Source organism: Bacillus rossius, chromosome 15 (assembly GCF_032445375.1).
Source record: "Bacillus rossius redtenbacheri isolate Brsri chromosome 15, Brsri_v3, whole genome shotgun sequence".
Taxonomy (NCBI): domain Eukaryota; kingdom Metazoa; phylum Arthropoda; class Insecta; order Phasmatodea; family Bacillidae; genus Bacillus; species Bacillus rossius.
In genome coordinates, this window is record NC_086342.1 from 35,107,104 (window position 1) to 35,130,735 (window position 23,632).

Sequence of the window (23,632 nt, forward strand, 5' to 3'; positions counted from 1 at the left end):
ATGTGCATGTGCGTGCATGTGCATGTGCATGGTGTGTTTGCACGTGTTACAGAAAACAAACAATAATTTATCTATAAATCATCTTAGCTTCATACATGTAGTAACATTTTTTCAATACCATGGCATATTTACCCGCAGAAGGGTCGTCCCTGCGTATGGGCCCACCCTTTAATTTTGGGCAAAAATATATAACATTTTTACCATAAGGGTACGACCACTCCAGTTCCTTCACTACCCAACAAAAAGACAAACGAGAAGGCTGCTATGAGAGAAGAGGTGGCACGCTACTTTTCATCAGTTCCTTCTATAAAAACAAGCACTCATTGTCACCGGCAGACTTGCGCGTGGCTGGAGGAACATAAAAGGATCACTTGTAAACACCAATGATGGCTGCAGTTTTGTTTAGGAATGTTCAGTTGAAAGTGTGGGATATCTCGTGCAATAATGTTTCACTCTTGGTTAATTGGTAAAATGAAACAAAGATGTAATTGTGTTTCTCTATTTAACGAAAGAAACTACATTTAAAGCCCTTATTTCAGGTTTTTTTTCCTTCATATTTTTACAAATATAGATAATATTCTCTTCAAGAAAGTATATTGTTCACAATAATCATAACCCACTCTCACTTTTCATTTAATTAAATGTCATAATATTTAGTAGGCTTGGTTTATATCGCGCCAAAGACAAACTGAAAGAAAAGAGTTTGCACATGAGCGAAATGGTTTTCTTTACAATGTGCGAACTCTTTTCTTTCAGTTTGTCTTGGGCGCGATATAAACAAAGCCTACTAAATATTGTGAAATTATATAAAATTAACATAAATCTTATTTTGCAAATTAAATAATGGAATAATCTTATCAAATTAGTGTATTGTCATCGGTCCTCGATAAATGTACAAAGTTTGAATGAAATTTGGCAGTTTAAAGTGGGTCAAAATCGCACCCAAAGGAGTCGGTTACAAACATACAAACATACAGGTGAAGCTAATATAAAGCGTGTAAAAAACAATAAGGTTTGGGCAAAGTTGCGTCACGAACACCTGCAAAGAGAGACACGTTATTAGGTAGGATGCCAGTTCATTGACACCAATGAAAGGGATGGAGAACTGTCAACATTACCAATTGGCCTCATGCACACACACACACACTTGCTCTCTCTCTGGCTGGTTTATTTATAGAGTCTCCCCTCATCCCACCATCGCAACGCAGCAGACACCGCTTGCCGGCGCTGACTGGGCAGACTGCAGACAAAGCAGACATGTGCTGCTCATGAAGCTTCACACTACTGCTCAGATATTTTGATTATCCAAAGTATACTTACTCGTGGAATTATGTTTAGTAAAAACCAACAAATGTTAGTTATTTGCAAACATGTTCTACCACACAGTACAATATCATTATTATTATTATCATCATTATTATTATTATCATTTTTCACACCCAAAGTACAAAAATCCGCATAACGGTAGCACTACATTTTTCTAAACAAAAAATATGCATAAAATGTATGACCCATACAGTGTTAAATATAGTAATTTTTTTGGTGAATTAGTTCTACATGGGGTAAGGATACCTATTGGTAAGAAATAATTATTAAATTTGAAATTTTTAGTCGAATACAAGATTATGCACGAATATCAAATATTTTTCGAATACTTGCTCACCCCTAGGTTAAGTACAAAACTTCAGGACCAAAAAAAAATTTGTTAACATGTACACCAAAGCTGCAGACAGAACAAATGCTATTTAATGCTCATACTGAAGCAGATACAGTACAATAACAACATCATTACAAATAAAACAAATTTTCATTTACATGATATTTACGGACATTATTTACCGGGTCAATTTATTCTCTTCCCTTTTAAGAAACACTTAGTCAAGTAGTGTATGATATGATCACAGACATTCTATTTATTACACATGCTACTTTTCTGTATGAAAAAAATACAATTTTAAACTTACACATGACTTAAAAACCTAGGAGGTTATTTGCTTCTAAAGGACCACTAGGGGACTATTCTATGCCACCGGTTCAGTTTTGATGAAAGGTTACCAAACTCTACTAAGTTCATATTCAGATCAATTTTTTATATTTTAACTTTAATTTATCTTTGATTTTTTACTTTCTTGACTGGCCCAACAGTTTAGGGGGAGAAAAAAATAGGAACAAATACAAACACACACAGAAAAGCACGAGAAACCCATAAGTAAACAGCTTCACCAACTTCACCAACGTTCCACACAGGAACGTAATTCATGGTCAAAAATCATGGAAGTGCAAGCATAGGCGTGCGCACGGTAGGTGCCACAGGTGCCTTGGCACCACCATTAGGATTAACGTTATTTTGTTTTTTACAAGCAGAAATAATACATACTTACAAAAATCCGTATTATTTCCAAAAAAAAATATGTTTTCCAATCGTGTCGAGTTACAGATATGTGCTCATAACACTATCAATTATCAATCGAACCTACTATACGCACGGAAACAAGCCAGTTGCAATTACTTGTGTTGTACACGCCGGCCGCGGCTACGAAACTTCTGAAATGTAAATACTTCTCCTAGTTCTCCTCGAATTACATAGAATGCGCGCTTGGTGTCCACTGTTCACTCCACTCGGCAGGCGCACGGAATAATAGCCGCCGTCCGCCAGGGTTTATTTAAAAAAAAATAGAGAGAGTTTAGTTAGTTAAAAGGATAGGCTTACTCGATGACTTATATGCAGTCGCCGACAAAACATTTTTGTTGTATTCCAAAAGTTAAAACTTTGCCCACTCTCATTTGTGTATTTTTATTATTTTAATATTTTACATATTTAAGGTATGTTACAAAAACTCCCTTGATTTGTTGATTTTAAAACTTAACATTTGAGAATGTTTTTTCTAGCATTTATTTGGCGTCTTCAGAAAACGTGTAAGTACAGTTTTTCAAAGCCACCAGCATGAATTCCGTGCAAACAATTTGTGCAATTAACTTTATGGCTCAACAAAGCTTAAAACTGTAAATAGTTTAGTAGTTTTCCTGGTGATTATAACGTTCAAAGCCATAATTTGTCATAAAAAATGTTAAATTTTTTACATCTGTGTATTTAATGTTTTTGTTCGGAAACACCTTAAATAGCACCATTTTGCGCTTTCAAATCCAAATTTTTTCGGGGGAGGACCCCCGGACCCTCCACTTTTGGCTCGGGGTCCGTGAATGACAGGGCTGTTGTGTAATCTGGCACCACCAATACTGAAGTCCTGCGCACGCCTATGAGTGCAAGATATTTACGTATCTACTGATTGCACAGTGAACGAAAACATAACAATGAGATTGTTTGGTAATTTTTGTGACTAAAAAATTAAAATAAAGTTAAACTTGGGTGTGTAAAAATTTAAGTTTAGTTGCTTACCTATTCATGCAGTACAAAATGAGCGAACATTTAACGTTTGCAGGCCAGGGATAGTTAGTAGGGTTCTGCGAATATTCTAAATTTCCGAATTCGAGTTCGAATTTTTTGATATTCGATTCGTCAATTCGAATCGAATTCATTTTACAATAATTCGACTTGCAAAATCTGGCCCGGATACTATAAGACATCCCCCCTGCCCCCAATGTTTTAAAGTAATGTAAATGGACGATTACATCTTTCACTTACAAAAATTATACAGCGAAACCCCTTATTTACGTTACCGTTATTTACGTTTTCCTGTTATTTGAACCATTTTATTTATGTCCCGTTTTAACCTCATTTGATGTAATGCAATAAATTCCCGTTGTTTACAACGCGCCTATTCCTTTACGCAGTATACGCGGTTCGTTCTGATAAAACTGCATACTAACTTAATTAATCCTATTACAAAGTAAATCGTGTTTTAATAACGTTTATACCGCTTATAAAACGTAAGCAGCTCCAGTTTGGTTGTGTTGATTCCTGTATTCCCGTATAGAGTGCGCGCACGTAGTCGAAGATCGATATCAATAGCTCGCAGATTGCATGCACGCGCGCGCTCTGTCAGGAACGATCATTATGTGTATAGTTACAAATCACGTTCTTGTTATGGGTTAATTTTTTTTTTAACGTTGATAAAATAGTTTTATTGCATCACTCATTAATTTAAATTATTTGGCATTTTCTCGCAAAGTCTACTTTTTATTTTTTAAATAAACCTACTTTCCATGAATAGGTTTTGTTTTTATGGATTACTTTACATGTGTTTTTTTTTTTTTTTTGCATAATAGTAGCATCCACGGTCTCACCCCTAATTTTCAAACTTGATTTTAGAATAAAATGTGCGATGCTTAAGTTATAAAAACGGTAAATTTGTTATTTTTCTTTTGTACAACTTCCTTATGCTGTGATATTTTATTAATATTTTTATCCTTGAAAGTCAAACATGCTAAATAAGGTAAACTGTGATACTTTTTATGGTCTTCCCTTTATTTTCACTTTCCCGCTTTTTAATTTTTTTTTTTTAAATTTCTTTTTATATTCTCAAATTCGATTCGAAAAAAATTCGAAACTCGTGAATTTTTTTGAAATTCGATTCGAATTTGATTCGAAAGGAAAAATCACAATTCGCAGATGTCTAATAGTTAGTGAAGCTGTACAAAACATTAATTTAATTGAAAACATTTTTGAGATGATAAAATTACACAGTAAGAAAAAATATGTATAGTATTATATAATTAAATAATTAATATATTATATAATTAGTTAATTACACAGTAAGAATATACTATATCCACACACATCAATCATGTTAACATTTGAGGGCTACGCATTATTGCCAGACACTTTAATTTTGCAGTACATTGCCTACAAACATCTGTGCAATGATACCCCAGGTGTGATTGATTTGCTAGTCTGATGGGCTAGAAGACTTCTGAGACAAAGTTAATAATTTGTGGATTAGTCATACCGATAGTGTCTAACACAAATGGCAACTAATGAACAGCTTACCATCCCTTGAGTGTGAGTAGAACTCTGGAGTCTGGCCAAGCAGTCATATTTACCACGATATGACCCCTTACACACATTTGATTGGTAACAAATTTGTGTGTCTATTTCATCTTAAACATTCTTACAAACTTACTGGCAGTTGGAAATTTTTTCTTCCCTTACGTTTGACTCTTAAGTATTACCTAAATCTATTTCTAAAAGTTATTTCCTGTGGGTGTATTGTCTGTTACATGACTGGGTGCAGAGAAGTAAATCAGTGGGAGATGTGGGATTGGAAAATCGTAACTGTGAAACGGGAATAAGCACAATCCTCCCCGTCCCCAACTCTGCTACCCTTGGCTGGGTGTATGTCATTGAACTTCAATCCAAGACCCTCCAGGAAACATTTTGAAAGAATTCCTTTCACTTACAACCTCCAACAGGTACAATGTACTTTCACTTACAATCTACAACAAGTAAAATTAATTCTAAGAAAGACGTCTGGTAGCACTTTTGTGTGTTTGCATTTTAGTGTGCATTTTGTAAAGGATGTAATAAGAAAGCTCATCCAAATTTTTTCATTCATCAAAATGCAAAATAAATAAAAATAAAAAGTCAATAATTTATTCTTGTAAAGTGGTTTTTCCTTCTTTAACATAAATTGTAACGTCAAATATAAAATTTAATACTTTTTGCAACATATTTTGATACAAACGTGTACGTGAACTTCTTAATGGCCAAAATACAACTAATAAACTTTAAAAAAAAAATTCATTGGGAGATTGTAGGTAAATAATAGAATAAAACCATGTTTTATCTTAATTGAGGTAATTTGAAGTACGTATGTTACTGTTGTAATCTTGCAAAACAACGAGAAGCAAATCCTTGTGGTGAAATATTTATTGTAATGATTAAAGTGATATGAGGTGTATGAAGTGTGCCCTGTGATACTTTAGCTGAGGAAAGAAACTGGCCATTTATTATACAAAAATTTGAAACTTTTGATGTATGAAATTACATTAAAAAAAAAAATTACAAAATTTAATTTGAAAGCACAAGCAACATGCCCACCATGAAACACCATATTCCAGAGATACTTTAAGTGCATGTACAACTAACTTTGAATTTCCACCACTGTGAACCATGTGATGTCTAATAAGTGACGAGTGTAAGCAATCAGAAGAGTTTGTACAAATACATGTATACACACACCCATGCGCACACATCCATAAATGATTCTACACATATAAGCATTATATGGAAATGTGAGGCAAAGAGCTACAGTATTAGCATTACTTTTTAAGCAAACAAAAATGGTCAGTAATTTGTTTGACTAACAGTTAGAGTATACAGTTAAGTAGGTTTCACTAAATATTTAGAAAAATTATAACTATTTATTAGTATGTCAAAACAAAAACAAAATTTAAATTTGAATATTCCCACCCTAAAAAGTGTCCCTATCTTATTTTCTTAGCAATCAGTTTTTAATTACTCACAGACAAATTAATCACATTCCAATGTCATTTATACTGAAAGCAGAGATTCTTCAAATCTGTAATGAATAATAAATAGACTGTAAAAATAGGAAAACAAAAAATGATGTTACAAGTCATTTTTATCTTCATTTATTCAACAGCATATAAACAATAGTCTATTTCTTGTTTCCTTCATATTGAAAACAAAAATAAGGACAGAAAATTACTATAGCAAAACCAATTTATCAGCAAGTAGAAACAGTAAGTGCATTCAAAAATGTTTGTGATGTGAAATACTCTAAAAAAATTAATGGTGCATTATTGTCGTTAATTAGCACAAATCCTGTTCCTTGCCTTGGTTGATGAATTCTCCCCGTAGCACTGGGAATAACATAGGCTCAATGAAGTCAACATCTTGAATTATAAGCACTTTTCCAAACCTGTGGACATAACACCTTGAACCTAACATGCCATTTCACAGAAGACCATACTTCCACGAGAACTAGGTACTGGTTCAATTATTGCAAAAGCATTGGAAAAACCATCATCATCATCGTTGTACTTGCATTTTCCACTGGACATTATTGGCATTGCGCACCTACAGAACCCCTGAAACTAGGAAAGTGTGATAGTCACTTGAATGCTCGTAACGAGTTCTATTCAAAGTCGCACCAGCAATAAGAAAACAATCCGAGCAAGTGCGAAGTTTGGGGCACACTATTTGAAGATTAAGGTTTTATATGTGAAAATACTCTCACTTTAAGCATTGATGAATGGCAGGGAAAGAAAAATACTACTAGAAATCCCTAACACCAAGCAGCAATACTTCTCATTCAGATTACGGTATTTTTTTTGGCTTAGTGACAGAACTACATCACCAAAATAAATAAATCCTATTTTGAATTTATTTTAGTTTGGCTATTCATAACATTATTGTTTTATCTTTTTTTTTAATCACTGGATTTATATAACCTGATTTTGTTAATATTTTTAATATTTAAAATTTTTATTAATACTTGTTTATTGTTTGCAATATTGCACTATAACTCTGCATTGAATCCTGGAAACAGTGAATCACACGCACTTGCTTAAACACATAACCAACATTATGCAAAAGCCTACCTGATTGCCAGCTCAAGCGTTGTCGCAAAACGACTGCTATTCTGCAAAGTCACCTCCACGGTTTTATCTCGGAGATGTTTCTTCAACCACTCCAAAGCACAAGTTGATGGGTCAATTATGAACGGTCGTAACGAAGTCTGCAAACGGGACCAAAATTATGATCATGAATAACTACACAATATGTATAAAACATGATTTCAGTTTTTAATATAATCTATCTTAAGTAGATTACTAAACCCACTGCCACAGCATTGCCCCACAGGTTTGTTGCACGGACTGTGGGTGCACCCCTTGCATGTATTTTGAAGTTTCAACCTTAAATACGGAGAGGTTCCTTCACTTGTAATGAACTAATGAGTATTAATACTGGCATAATTCATGACAAAATATTGTTCATTTAATTTTATAAAGGTGTACATATGCTTGAAAACATTTTCTAGGTTAATTATTGGGGAAGATGAAGGAGGGGAGTGGACGAGATTAAATGTATAATTATTTGGGGGTGTGGGGTGTGTTTGTCATCTCCCATCAACCCCCCCCCCCCCCCCCCCTTCACAAGGGGTAAAGTGTCCATGTTGGAACTTACAAGCTTAGCCACCTATGATAATCTGAATTTTATCTCTACATGACGGTTAACTAGACAACCCTGTATATTGTGCTATCATACGTTTTCTCAATCAATATCTAACTAAACAATAAGCACTTTTATACTTACTATAAATTATGATGGATTTGTGTGAAAATATAGATATAAGAAAGTCATTAACATTGTTAGTCACAACCCATTTTCACATCTCAAACTGAAGTGTCTAAGACACATAAAATAGGTGAATGTCAGATGCACTCCATTTTTAGAGTTCAAGCAGTAAAAAAAAGGCATCTTATGATCGAGAAAATTAGGTATTCAGATTTATCTTACCCCAGGCTCCAAAACTGCTGTCTGCAAGGATTAACTTACATTAGAATTTTAATTTGTAAATATTAAAATAGTGTTAACATTTCAGAAATTTGAGTTCTATAATATACATTATACATTACCTGAAGTATGATAACAGCATTCTGAATGGACAGCTGGCCCGAAGGGAGACCTTCAGACAGCCACTGAAGAGTTTCCTTCTCCGAGCCGAGAAACAAGGAGAGGGAAAACTCGCCGATGCCGAGGGCCGCCTCCCAAGACGACAGCACGGACGCGCGCGCATCTTCCGAGGATGCGGACAAGTAGACGATGCACGCCGCTGCCAGCAGCGAGAACGCAGGCAGCTTCACTCGGTCCTCCGACAACTCGCCAAGCTGACAACCACGACGATGGCTCGAGAACCTTGGTTTACCGTCCGAAGGTGGAGCTACTCCCTGCAGTCCCGCCACGCGGAGCGTACCTGCTCCTGCCAGCGCCGGTACTCGTCGTCCAGCTTCCGGACCAGGCCCTGCGCGGCCGCCAGCGTCTCCTGGGCGCGGCCCAGGTGCATCTCCACCTCGGCCGCCTCCCTGGTGTAGGCGCTGAGCTGCTGCCGCAGGCCTGCCACCCTCTGGTCCACGTCCTCCAGCCCCAGGCTGAGCCGCCCGATCTCGTCCTCCGCCAGCCGCAGCCCGCCCTGCAGCCGCGACTGCTCCGCCTCCAGCGGCCGGATCTTCTCCAGCACGCGCGAGTACCTCACGTTGGCCGACACCCAGGCCGCCAGCGGGGCGGCGGCCGCCGAGGCCCGGCGCGCGTTCCTCGCGTCGAAGGACTCGCTCTTGTCACGCAGCAGCTTCTCCACGGCCTGCCGGCTCTCCGCCGTGATGCGCCGGGCCTCCAGCGACCTGCCCGCACACCGGCTCATCACTGCGTGGTCAACACATCACACCATAAACCAAGGAGTCGGCCGAGAACTTCCAGATGGAGTTCCGAGTGAAGCAGGTGCGTCTCCGACACTATAGTTGTTTCATCCACGCTTTGCTTTTATCTGGAACTAGCTGATGCTCTGCATGCGTTGCTATGCCTCTTTCAATTTTTTTTTTGTAATTTCTTTTGAAATGGCTGTTTATACACAAAGCATCTATCTATCTCTATTTCACACCAAATAACACCAAATCCAACGAAATTCACCTGATTCACCTTATTTGGTCTATTACAATGTAGAATTCAATTCATAAATCTTTAGTTTTAGGCTCATATTTAAAAAAAAAAAAAAAGTAAATGTGCACAATGTGCAAAAAGATTACCTTCTCTTTATAAATGGGCTTTATCCAAGTATATTAGGAAATCACACAAAAAATTGGTTGTAAAGTCGGTTTACGGACGATAGTTTAACATGACATCAAATTCATAACAAAACATTGATGAAATGATTGCATACTTTTATGAATAAAAGTGAATCATTTTTATTGAATTATCACTATTTTGTATGGGTACAAAGAAGGAGTGAAATGAAATCTACAATTTAATTGATAAATTTTCTTTTATTTGCACTCATTAATTAAAATAAATGTTTATTACTTTAACGAACAGATTATTTTAACTATAACTTTTATACATGTTTGCTATTTAACTTCTTCCAATCTATGTTATTCTCTTAAGGATAGGACGATGATAGGAAAAGTAGGAAACGAATGGGAGTGTTTCAAGTTTAATGTGCCTCGAAAAAGTCAAATCGATGGTTGTTTTAATCGAGTGGAAGAGAGATAGATGCGGCGCAAGCGTACAATGAGCGTAACGGGACACATCATAACGGGACAATGTGTGCAACGGGACACTTTTTTGTGTGTCAAAAAATTTTAATTAAAATTTTTACAACACAGCAAGTCAAAATATAAAACTATAATATCTTGGCTTTAGATAGGGCACACAAAAAATTAGAGATGGACAAATTGAGGTTTTTTGGCTTCGAGTCGAGTCGAGCCGAGTTTAGCAATTCATATTTCGAGTCGAGTCGAGTTCGAGTCACAAAATTTTTGAAGAGGTTGAGTCAGTTCGAGTTTCATAATTTTATAATTTTTTGCGTCGAATATGATAAATAAAATATTACTACACCCATTGATATAAAAATTGTGTATCCAAGATGCATCTGCATTATTTAAATATTTTAAATGATTAATTAGCAAATCATTATGTTATTTAAATATTTTAAATGATTAATTCAAACCATTATGTTATTTAAATATAAAAAACTAAGCTTTATTTCAACATGATTTCACAGTATCTTTAATGTAGCTATCCTAACCATATCAACCGTCCACAATGTTTTAAAGTATTTATAATGTAGCTAACCTAACCTAATTGACCATAGTTATCATGAATTGTCCAAAATAAACATTCACGGACACACTGCAAACGAAAAATATGGCGGCGTACAAATAAATACCATTGTTTTGTTTATGGTATTTCCTTTTATCAAAACCACCATATTTATGTACAATGAACAAAAAAAAAAAAACGAAGATGTACGATCGGGAGTTTGGCTCTTTCGTCTGTGAAAAGAAGGCTTCCCGAGTTACGTAACTTTTTTTTTTTCCGATCCACCGGCAGATCCCCACATGAACAAACAGCTCAATGGATATAGGCCTTGTCACATTGTCACATTCTCAATGTAAATACACTTTCCGCGGCAAGATTATTCGCCCGGAACTTGTTACAACTACCAGAATATCAATATGTTTTTAAATAAATATTTCATGCATTTGATTTGGCGATCAGTAACTGATTGCCAAATAAAATGCATGAGCGTTGTTATTATTATATTTTATTCAAACAAAAAGAAAGTAATTTTATCCTAAACGTTATTGACACGCAGCGCTGCGTAGCGGAGCACAGCTAAATTTAGTTCCAAAATGCAAGGCTGGCTGGCCTAACACGCAGCCATTTTCACGCATCACGGCTTGGTGTTATTTACCTAAATATTACAATATAATTATTTTATGTTTTTATTTTTAGGTTACGGAAATCTCTTGTTTATACGAGTTATTATAAACGGAGCACGATAAACGTGATGATTATTAATATATGTGCGTTTTGCAACAAATTATTCTTCAGTGAAAATCCATTGACGTATTTTGTAAACAAATGCGGTGCCGTATTTGAAGTTAACACAGGATGAAAAACAAAATGAAAACAGTGCACGCTGTTTTCCGAGCATTTTTTTTTAATATAAAATGGTCATGTGACATAATTTTGTCCTATAAACTGTCGCCACTATCGACAAAATCACGTTACGACGTCACGTTCATAAACGAAGGTAGGCCTAGGTTTGGTTGCACTTGTACCTATTATAGCACCGTAGCACGGTAGCGGGCAAGGTTAGGTTTGCACAGGATTTGTTTTGTTTAAAGGTCATTATCATTTCTTGCTGTATTAATGACTTGGCGAAAACGTTAAGACAACCTATAATAAAGTGCTATAATGTCACGATGCTGGTACTTAACTCGAAACGTGTTTCGAGTTTCGAACTTGATAAAATATGTGACTCGGTTTTCAAGTCGAGTCAATCTGACCCAACTCGGCTCGGCTCGACTCGATAAACCAAGACTCGACCCATCTCTACAAAAAATGTTTAGCTTTACTTTTTATTTATATATAACTTTTTTCCTGAACTAAGCAACATTACTAAAGAATGATTGTTTTAGTTGCAGTTTTATATGCAGTGTCATGAATATAGTATTGTATTATTTTATGTACACACTTTTTTTTTTTACCACAATTTGTTAAAGTAGTTGTTCAAGTGCAATTGTGCTTCATTTGTACATATCATTCATTACACATGTTATAATTTTTAATGACAATAACGATGAAATCCATTATTTATGATGACAAAATATGCTTTTTTTTAATGCACTCTAATTTCTTGGCTCCAATTATTAGACTTCTGTAAATACATTTTTTAATATTTAAATATAATGATAATTTATTGGCAAATTAAATATTTTTAAAAAAAATTTTTTACATAAAATGAAACTTTTTTTATTTACTTTTCACAGGAACCCAAGAAAAATGGATACAAAATCATTTACTCTAGAATGAAACTTGGTCGCTTGTTTTGTACTTCTTACGGATAAAGAATGATGACATTGGGCGATATAAACGTTGGATATTATTGAATTCATAGTATCCCTTTAAAGTGGAATAGAGAATGTTGTAGATGTCTTATTGTAAATATGGCAACAATTACATTAAATGTGAAAATTTGTGGGGATATTACGAACAGCTGTGACAGCAAATTAATATAAACTTCCACTGGCTACTATACTAAGTAACTTAAGTAACAAAAATTAAAAAAAAAAAAAAAAAATTAATCTAAAATGTACAGTTGAATGTGAAATTATTTTAAACAAATGTAAACATTTATAATACTCGCAGATCCCTTATTATTATTGTTGTTGTTATTATTAATTATTACTTTTTTATTATTATATTCATAAGTGCTTCAGGATAGAGAATGTTGTAGATGTCTTATTGTAAATATGGCAACAATTACATGAAATGTTAAAATTTGTGGGGATATTACGAACAGCTGTGACAGCAAATTAATTTAAACTTCCACTGGCTACTACTATACTAAGTAACTTTAGTAACAAAAATTTAAAAAAAATTTAAATCTGAAATGTATAGTTGAATGTGAAATTATTTTAATCAAATGTAAACATTTATAATACTCGCAGATCCCTTATTATTATTATTATTATTATTATTATTATTATTATTATTATTATTATTATTATTATTATTATTATTATTATTATATTCGTAAGTGCCTCGCCAAAGTATTTTAACACCAAAGCAGGCTGACCCTGCACACATTAAACAGGAAAAAAAAGAACAACATAATAATCATAAACGAATACATAAAAAGCCTAATTACAACAAAACAAAAAGAATAACATTTTTGATGTGCCACTACCGCACAGGTTTTCCAAACTCTTTCTCTACATCCAACAGACTTCTTCTTTCAGGGTGTCTCTATCACTGATATTGTTCTATGTTACATGATCATGCACAGTGGTTTAAGGCAACACGAATCTGCGTACCAACTCCAGTGGACGCGAGCATCACGAGAGCCCTACAAACCTGATGTCTTCCTTCACACCCCTCTTGGCCAGGAAAGTCTTCATGCTGTTCCAGGATGTGTCCAAGATACCCATGAGCCTCAGCACCCCTTCCAGGATGTCTCGTATGATGTCCGGCGGCGCTCGCAGAGAGCGGATCTCCGAGAGCGCTTCAGACTTTATGTTGCCGATTGCAGCACGAGCCTCCTGGATTAGAGGTTCGATTTCAGCCAGCTCCTCATCAATTGCTTTCTTCCTAGGGTTGGCAGAACAGGACAAAAAGTAGATAATTCTATTTTCACAGGAGTTCATTTACACCATTAATGTAATTCTAGTGTTACATATCTGTTGGCAGAACGATTTCATATTTACAATTTATAAATCAAAAGTATTTTTTTAAAAAAATCAATATTGTACAAATAATGTTGCTACCACAACCTATATAGTAACCTTTGTGAAGCAAAATATATATATATATATATATTTATAAAAAAACATTTTCTTCAAGAATGTAAAAAATCTAACTTAATCAAATTATAGCCTATCAATGATAAACCAAGAAACCTTGGAAAACAATAGTTATGTCTGTATTAAAAATACATGAAATTAAAATAACTACTGTTTGTTTTGAACTAATAAGTTTAGCTACCTAAATACAAACTCTATCTGATATTTGTCCATATTAAATACATAAAAAAACAGCGTTTTAGTATCACAGCTTTAAAAAATTAAAACTTAGAATTTTTTATCCTGTCAATACCCCAGTTTCCCTCAAATCAAGCTTATTGAAGCTAAGAAATATTCAACCAAGTTCACTGGAGCTCACTGTTCATCTCTAATGAACAGTGAGATGTACAGACACTGTACAAGTCAAAGAAATCAAAAAAACATTCCCCCAGGTCCTATCATAAAGAACCATGCCAGCATTTTCCTGGAGCCATTTAGGTAAAACAATGGAAACCAAAAATCAGGATGAACTGGGACGTTAAATTTGTATGAAAGTCCATGGTTTCAACCATTGCGCAACCTCACTCAATTGTGACTGTTTATGGGGCCTGCCTATTCAGGATTGTATTTGTGAGGAGGGATGATAGTCACTGGCGCTTCTAGCTCGGTATCGCCTCTAAGCGCAAGGCTCTGAACTAAGAAGCTGTTTTCTCTTCACACTGAACTGGTGGCAGGACTGTCGGCCTGAAAAATTGGAATCGCCCGCCTTACCTAAGCAAACTTTATCTGGCCGGGACACACTTTCCCTCCTTATCCCCTCCCTTTAATTCGGCGGGGTAACCATTTCCCCTCCATGCCTACAAACTACTGTAGAATCTCGTTATAGCGAGCACGGTAATAGCGAGAACACGGCTATAACGAGGTATTTTTGAGGAATTTACGGCGTGATCGCTTGAAGCGCGCTTTTGTTATTTGTCTGCTTTATCTCTCCCCCTCTCGCTCGCCACTAGACATATTGCCGTTGATGCCTGTCACATTCTTCAGCCTTGCAGTCGCCACCTAAGTGTGTGGCTTTAAAAATAGAATCCCATCCTTTCTTTCTGTTATCAAACTTCCATTAGTTATCTGTGCCTGCGACTTCACAGTCACAGCATCACTGGCTGGCTTCAAGGTCAAGGTATGCTCTAGTCGAATAAACCAAGCCTTTGAATATACGTATACTTGTACGCATTTCTTGTTATTTATAAAATAGACAAAATCTATTTTTTCCCGCCATTAAACATAACAATGTGCACTTTTTTTAATATAAATGCTCTTAATTAATTTGTTGCGACATTTTCATTAACGAATAATAACCTTGTTTATAACTATGTTAAGCCAAAAATTCAGAGCCGTCTTTATACTTGTTGCTAATTGATCGCGTTAATAATACACAAATATTTATATACTTGTTTAGAATTATTTCAGTCGTGACGAGTTTACAAACACGTCACGTTATTTATTTTACTATCTGACAAATAGTAGGCACTAGAGCTGTAGCAAACCGTGTGTATTCGGTACTGAGTAACGAGTGCGCCATCTAGTAACGAGTAACGAAACGTTACGGATGGCTGGATCTCGTCACTCGCATTTTTCATATGTTTTACGCATGCGCGCGCATATTAGATGAATTTACGTTACAAAGAACGAGGTTTGTTTATTAAGTAAAGTATAATTTGAAAATTCGTCGTCCAAGTTTTTTTACTGTTTATTAAAGGTATTCATTGTGTGCGTAGATAAAGTTTGAGATTGGAACAGAAACAACGTAAGAAAGTATTTTTTACAAATTAGAAATATGTATGTTTTTATTTTTATAATCGCGTATTTTCACATTTTTTTGGTTGTTATCTTAAAAGAGATAATATTAAAAAGCCACTCTAATGAGATTTTATTGTTTCTTGGTTAACAAAAACTATTAATTATCAAATATTGTTAAATGTTTATATTCTATTTATTATTATTTACGCGACGTCATACTGTACGCATACGCAATAAGACTGATTCATTGCTGCAACATAACATAGCATGTTATGCGGTATCAGAAGTAACGAGTACTAATTGTTATAGTAACGAATACATACGGGTATGCATTTTTTCGTTACTTTTACATTTCTAGTAGGCACTACCGTATTTATTTCTGAATCGCTAGGACAGTTTTCTAGTAACTTTTGTTTCGGTCAGTTGTTGGGGTATCTGTCTGGGAAAGGGGTGGTGATGGTTTAAGTTTAATCCCAAATTTATTTTATAAAAAAGTTGACATGTTTCTTTAAATGAAAAAAGTATAGTTTTCCAGCGACTATTTCGTTTGAGGCGTACGTGCGTTGCCGGACTCCTGCTTTTTTGTAAGGAATTAAATTGTCGCGCTACACTAGCACCACCTGTTACATCCCGAACCAACATGGCCGCCAGCAGACAGCCCGCGTCGACAATAGATAGCAGGACAATGCTGCGTCGGCCGCGGGCTGAGATGCTATACTTACGTGGCGCAATCGGTGATCGCATCCGTACTTGTGGGGTATCATTTTAAAGAGAATTCACACATCTGCTCACAGAAATTAAGATTTCGTTAATATAACCTGTTATTTTCCAATTATACAGGTGTAAACACAATTTTTAAATTTTTATGCTATTTTCGGTTAATTTTTATTTTTTGGGGGCCAAAATTTGTCCAATTCGGTTATAGCGAGGACACGGTTATAGCGATGATAAAACCCGGAACCGTGACACCTCGCTATAACGGGACTCTAGTGTATGTTGATTTTAAGCTGTTGATAAAAGTTCTGTTGGATGAGCTACCTTCTTCATCTTCTTCTAGGAGACCTCGCCCTAGCAAGATGCAGCTTAATATAAAAATTTACGGTAAATCTGTATTGTACGGATTAGCGCCAAAAAAAATTGTACAAATATGAAATAACTTTCATTATATGCTATCTTACGTCCTCTTTTCAGTACCACCTGCGGAGATAAAAAATTCCAATTACTTTTGGAGATATCGAATTTTTTAATATTCATTTTTTGGCGATTTTTTAAAAAAAATTTAAAAAATCCGAAAATACCTTTATTCTGTGCTCTTTAACTTCCTCATTTCATTAAACCCGACGGAGATCAGAAATTCCAAATACTTTAGGAGATATGGAATTTTTTAATTTTCATGTTGTGCACTGATGCGGCGTTCAGCGGGAAGCCTACGATTCACACATCTTTCTGGACATACCCGAATACTCACGTTGGCAAGCCTTCTTTTCTTAAAATTAGCAAGAAGTAATTAAAAATACTTTAAAACATTGTGGATGGTTGGTTATATTAGGTAAATATAGCTACATTAAAAAAACTATAAAATCATTTTATGGTTGCTTAGCAAATAACTTTTTAATATGTAGCTATCCAGCGCTAGGAAACAGTTTTCATGATTTCACAGTATTTTTTATGTAGCTATCCTAACCAAATCAACCATCCACAATGTTTTGAAGTATTTATAATGCAGCTAACATAACCTAATTGACCATTAGTTTTCATTAGTTGCATATTTATTTACAATAAACAAAAAAAACCGAAGATGCACGATCGGGCGTTTGCCTCTCGTCTGTTGAAAGAAGGCTTGCCAACGTGAGTATTCGGGTATGTCCAGAAGGATGAGTGAATCGTAGGCTTCCCGCGTTCACCATTGTTGCTTGTTTACAAGTATGATTTTTTTTTTTTTCGCGACGTAGTTGAACGACTACATCACGTAAAAAGAAAATTACGTGAGTTCCTACTGTTCATCCTTTTTCCCGGTTTGTTAGGTCAGGTCAGCTACATTATAAATACTTTAAAACTAAACAACCATTAAAATTAATTTTTATTATTTTTAATGTCCGTTCAGTTTCAAAGTACTTATACTGTAGCTGACCTGACCTAATCTACCCGTGTCCCGTTTTGTTAGGTCAGGTCAGTTACATTATAAATACTTAAAACTATACAAGTAAAATTAATTGATATTATTTTTAATTTCCGTTTATTTTGAAGTATTTATCATGTAACTAACCTTACCTAATGGAAAATTTCTGTTATTTAGGCATTCACGCACACACGGCAAAATATAAAATGGCGTCTGTTAAATGATTACATAGGGCTTGTATTGCAAATTAAGAACGGCGATATCTCCAAAAGTAATTGGAATTTTTAATCTCCGCAGGCGGTTCTGAAAAGAGGACGTAAAAGAGCATATAATGAAAGTTATTTCATATTTGTACGATTTTTTTTGGCGCTAATCCGTACAATACAGATTTACCAAATTTACTTAAGGTTTGTAATGTTTGTAGGCTTTCACGGCCATTGTCTGAAGTAGCTTGGCTTCTGGGTTGTAACTGTGTCCTTGGCGAATGATTCACCATTCATTCATAATAATAGGTGAATTATTTACCAAGGACACGGCTACAACCCAGAAGCCAAGCTACTTTACTTAACTTTGTTTGGTTGTTGTATCACGAAGGTGGCAAGCATAATGTATGTGTATTTTGATTTGAGCTGGTATTTTCTAAATTCATTTTCGGCCTGGCTCTTGTGGAAATTTCTGTTTGGTTTAACTGCTTTTTGTCTTTGTCGTGCAATGTTAACTTTGCTTTCCTTCACTTGATCCAGTTGCGAGCATGAGTGCCTAGGTGGATGAGTTCTGTAATCTGGCTCACACTTATGTTAACTTTACCTGCTCTTTGTTTGCTGATAGCCAATAATTCAGGACGTAACATAAGTTATGTTTTGTGAGCTACCCGGGTAAGCTGCCTGAAATAGTTGGAACTTGTTGACTCTCTTATGCTTCTCCTCTGTACGGACGATGTCATGTTTGTTCATAGAACAGTGAGTTTGGAAGCCTTTATGAGCTTATGCCCTTGGCTTGATCTGTTGCAAAAAAATGTTATGAGGATCAGCCAGGACATTTAACTTGAAAACGTTTTTGAACTTCACAGATAAAATGAAAAAAGCAAGAGATGATGAGACTGATGAAATAATTTGTACCAAGAACATCACACAAAAAAAATATATGAATTTGATAAAATGGTATTACTATCAAGAACACCAAGACAAAACTAACCTTACAACGAGTTGCTGGTTCTCTCTCTCGGTCTGCTCCTTCAGAGACTCCATCTCGACTTTCTGAGTGTTGGCGGAGCGCATTGTTTCCGTTATCATCTGCAGGGCCGCGTTGGCCTTGGCTTGCTTCTCTGCCAGCTTCTTCTCCTGTTCATTGGCTTCCACCTTGAGCGTGTCCACGATTTGCCTGGCTTCCGTCAGTTTCGACACGCCCGCCTTTCGTAACAAAAACCCCTTTCAGTCATACACACTTTAACATTTCCTAACCTTATATCTTAATATATTTTATGCTTGTACTAATTTTTTAAATAATTTTTCAAAAAATTAAAAATATAATTATAATACTGATATGGCATAAAAAAAATAGTATAACATAAAAAATAATTATTAAATTTACTATCAAAACAGTAACAGATGATGAAAACTAAAATTTACACCATAGCCTACACATTAATAGCCTGTACAAGCAAACTCAATTTACCTTTAGGATATAAATTATACACTACAGTGGACGAAAAGACTGAAAGGTATAGGACAAAACTTAAGAAAATAATTTGTAAATAACTGTGAAACCATACTGTAGAGGTATGAAAAACATAACCAAAACCATGAGAAACATCAATGAAATATAAAAATAAAACACAGCTAATCCAGACTAATCCAGTTTGCATTAATAAATATTTGCCTTAAACTGCAAATAATACAAGTTGTAACAACCCAGATTACAGCCTTACTCATGCAATCCAGTAATGATAATTTGTTATAAATTTTTTTGTCATATTTCAGGTTAGGTTTTCAAATGATGTGAAGTTTTTTTCTTTTTCGAAGTTAGACCTACAGTGTTTCATAAGGTTTATTGTTTTCATTTTTTAAAATTCATAAGTTTATTTTTTGAAGTTTATTTTTTTGCTTCTTTATGTGGGAAGGCGTGCTGACGTGATGCTCCTTCGTTATTTCCACGACCGAGGCTTTGTTTCACACGCTAGGCGTGCGAGTAACTGTCACGGGAGTACATATAAGAGAGAAAATTGCTGCGTCATGGGAACAGAAGGAAGCATTTTGTGGAAGGTTCTGTTGCCATGTGCCGTGATTGGTTGAAAATTACGCCAGCGAGCCCAGGACACTGCCCGCACAAGGGAGAGGAAAGCTGTAAGATCTAGATCAGTCATTGTCCGAGCACCGGGCCAAGTGGTCGTTGTTCGGGCGACGGGCCGAGCAGGCCGTAGCAGGGCGATGGCTCAGTGTTTTTTATATATATTTTTTTAGGTATGCATGACTCATTGTCACGTTCCTCCAACCAACCACCATGCGAGAAAATCTTCTATAATATTAAACAGGTTAAGGCGGGCTTTTTAACTAATTGTTCGTGATTATATTTAAACAAATTATTTATATTATATTTGCAAAAACTGTAAATAATATTTTAAAATTAAAAAGTATGCAATTTTTCATCAATGTTTTCTTATGACGTTATCACGTAAAATTATCGTCCATAAACCGACTTTACAGACAACCCCTTTTTTTGTGAAATGCAATCTTCTTAGACCCAAAAAAAAAAAATTTTTTTATACAAATTAAACAAGAATTGGTTACACTAATGGTTTTTATCAAAAATGCCAATGTTCATTTATAGCTTGCATTAGAGCTGATTTTGAAAATAGAAACACTATTCAAAATTACAACTTGACAATCTTGCATATGCTTCTTAAATTGTGACAGTATAAACAAAACCAATTTTTTTTTTTTTTTTCAAAAGGCCAACTGGTTGATATATATAATTATGTTATGCACATGTCTTTATTTATTAAAGACATAACTCTCAACATTGTAGGTTCCTTTTTACAAACATGGCTACAGTTCAACTGTCACATACATAATACTAACCTGACAACACAACTATACTAACCCAATTATTGCCAACCTTGTCATACAAAATATCTTAACCTAAATACATAACACATATCATACCTGTAACTGTTTCTGCCTGTGTTCTATTCCCATTATTTTGGTTCCGTAGATGTGAATGTATGTTTGAACGAAAGAAACATACTTCTGGGGAGATGCTAGCACATCAGGCGCCTGAGAATGTATCTTCACAAAACCATTGACAATGTCATCATTTACCATTACTTTCTTTCGAGCATTTTCAGGATCACGACTGTTGTATCTGTAGGAAAAATTCAGTGAAAATTATTGTGATACAAACACTCCCTTAAACAATTCTTTACAAAACTCGACACAAAAACAAATAAAATTAAAAATTGTTATTAAAAAAATACTTGAAATGATGCAATCCCAGACACTGATACATTAATATATTTTTTAAGAATTTTTTTATTTAAAAAAAAAATATATATTTATCAATAAGATATGGTACTGATAATGTATGTTAAGTGCTAAATGAGAGATTTATTAGTATCATTCTGCTAGATTAATTTTCCTGTAGTAGGTTCTGAGTTAAAATTTTTAAAACTCCATGTTTTCCAGCTGTACATAGGCCGTAAGAAACCCTAATCTCAAAATAATTTTGTATACTAATGATCCAAATTAACAGGCATAACAATAATAGCCTTGGCACCGAAATATTCAGAAGTAATCAAATTAATTACTGTGTGAAACAGATGAAGCCATTAACATAATGAAAAAAAAAGGGTGTATTCACAACCTTAACTTAAGAGCATTTAAAAACCCAGGCTACTGCCTGCCCCACTTTCTAAATAAGCTTATGAAAGATTGTAACAATCCAGACCCCACCGGCTAGCTTTGGCCTGAAATGCACATACATGAAACACTTGTAAGAATTTGTTGGGTTAGAAAATACTGTTTGAATTTTGTACAAACATGATTCATGATGAAAATAAAGTCTCTAGAAAACAATTACTGAATTTTACTACTTTTTAATATACTTGACCGAAAATTCACTCTAACACAAGGGCCGCCATCTTCCGACCACAACACTGTTCCAAATTATACAGAAAACATCACAAAAAAGGTTCGTCGCTTCATGAAAACAATTCAAACTGAAAATGGTACCAAAATGCCTGACAAATCAAAGATTTATTAATGATATTTATATCCCGTCGTTACACACGGACTCATGGAACAAGTCAAGGACTTACATACTTGGAATGACGATGAAAAGACTCACGTTCGCCTCGTAATGGGCTTAAGACAGACGACTAGAGTCAAAGAATTCTAAATAACATGTCTGAAAATGCTTACGAATAGGCGAAACCCAGATATCAGCAGTCAAATTTGCTTCTCAACTTCATAATTATATTTTTTTTCAAGCCATCGCTTGACTGCAACCTTTAGGTTCTACCACCTTTCAACGACTAACGATCAACCTGCCTACCTCCATCCATGAAGGAGGGAGGTGGTTACCTTCAAGACATTAATTAAATAAAAATATTAACATAAAATCTGTCCCCCACAACCAATCACATGCAAGCTTCATAAAACACTTTCAAAAATCAGCCAATCAAAGCACAAATTACAAGAAATTAAATAAATCTGCATGCATATAACTAGGGGCTTTTTCTTCTCTATCTCTTTACAATTGTGATGATATATTTGTCCTTGAGATCCCACGCTTGGCAGGGAACTACAGTTTCTGTCTCTTTATTTAGGTAACTCTAACACTGATGTAATCAGTACAGTCGCATTGCATCATCATGCTTTCAAAACAAGGATAATAGCAAAACAAGTAAAAAAAAAAATACGACTACACCTGAAAACCTAACAAACCAGCCAAACAGACAATAATATCTTTAAATTGCTTTAAAACTTTAAATTAAGTTAATTAACAGACATACTTACAAACATGAACTGATGAAAAATAACACCAAAACAACCCATTGCTAACATACGACTATCTCTGAAACAGTCAATCAGCAGTTATTTACAATGGAACAGGAAACCTAACCGATTACTGAAAGTCATCAAAAAAACCTAATAAAATTATTTATGCTAATGCTTTATGTTGAGAGGGCATGGGCCTCCAATGCTATAAGATTTATTATGTTTTCTGATTATATCTAATACTGGGTGTGGTTTTTAGATTCATGTAAATAACATCTGTTTATTATTTTTGAGAAGTATGTTGGCCAGCTAAGCAACCCAGAATATTAACAAGACACTTTAATCAATTAAAAAGTTTAAACACAATGATTAATAATTATTTTTTAAGTTAATTTTGTTGCCAACATTGAAGATGAATAATTCCCTTAGGATAAAAGTTTGTATTTAGTTTTATTTAAAATAAAAGCATTTTTAAGGCAGTCTTTTGTTTTATTATTACTTCTCAAAAAACAAAAACATATATCACAACTTACATGTCCAGAATATTTTCCACACATTCACTGCAGACTTAGCTCGTTGCTCAGTTACAAAAAAAAAATTAAAGTCCCTTCGCTCATATGTTTAACAAAGGTAGCAATAGCCCATAGAAAATATCCCGGAAGGGTGTCAACAGTCACCCTGAGCCAACGCCTGGGGTTGTATTTTATAATTGAACGTTCGAAAACCCAAAATAAAA

The 23,632-nt window shown here is 34.9% G+C and overlaps 1 protein-coding gene across 1 annotated transcript in view; it reads right to left on the reverse strand.

The window, feature by feature from the left end:
- LOC134539674 (cytoplasmic dynein 2 heavy chain 1) overlaps positions 1-23,632 on the reverse strand; it is a 446,052-nt gene that overhangs the window by 106,481 nt on the left and 315,939 nt on the right. Inside the window, exons 57-63 of the mRNA XM_063381862.1 lie at positions 21,064-21,262; positions 19,097-19,311; positions 13,562-13,795; positions 8,901-9,324; positions 8,563-8,814; positions 7,525-7,661; positions 6,757-6,842 (exon numbers count right to left, since the gene is read on the reverse strand). Of these exons, the coding sequence (XP_063237932.1) occupies positions 6,757-6,842; positions 7,525-7,661; positions 8,563-8,814; positions 8,901-9,324; positions 13,562-13,795; positions 19,097-19,311; positions 21,064-21,262 (1,547 nt within the window). The remainder of the gene's footprint in view (positions 1-6,756; positions 6,843-7,524; positions 7,662-8,562; positions 8,815-8,900; positions 9,325-13,561; positions 13,796-19,096; positions 19,312-21,063; positions 21,263-23,632) is intronic.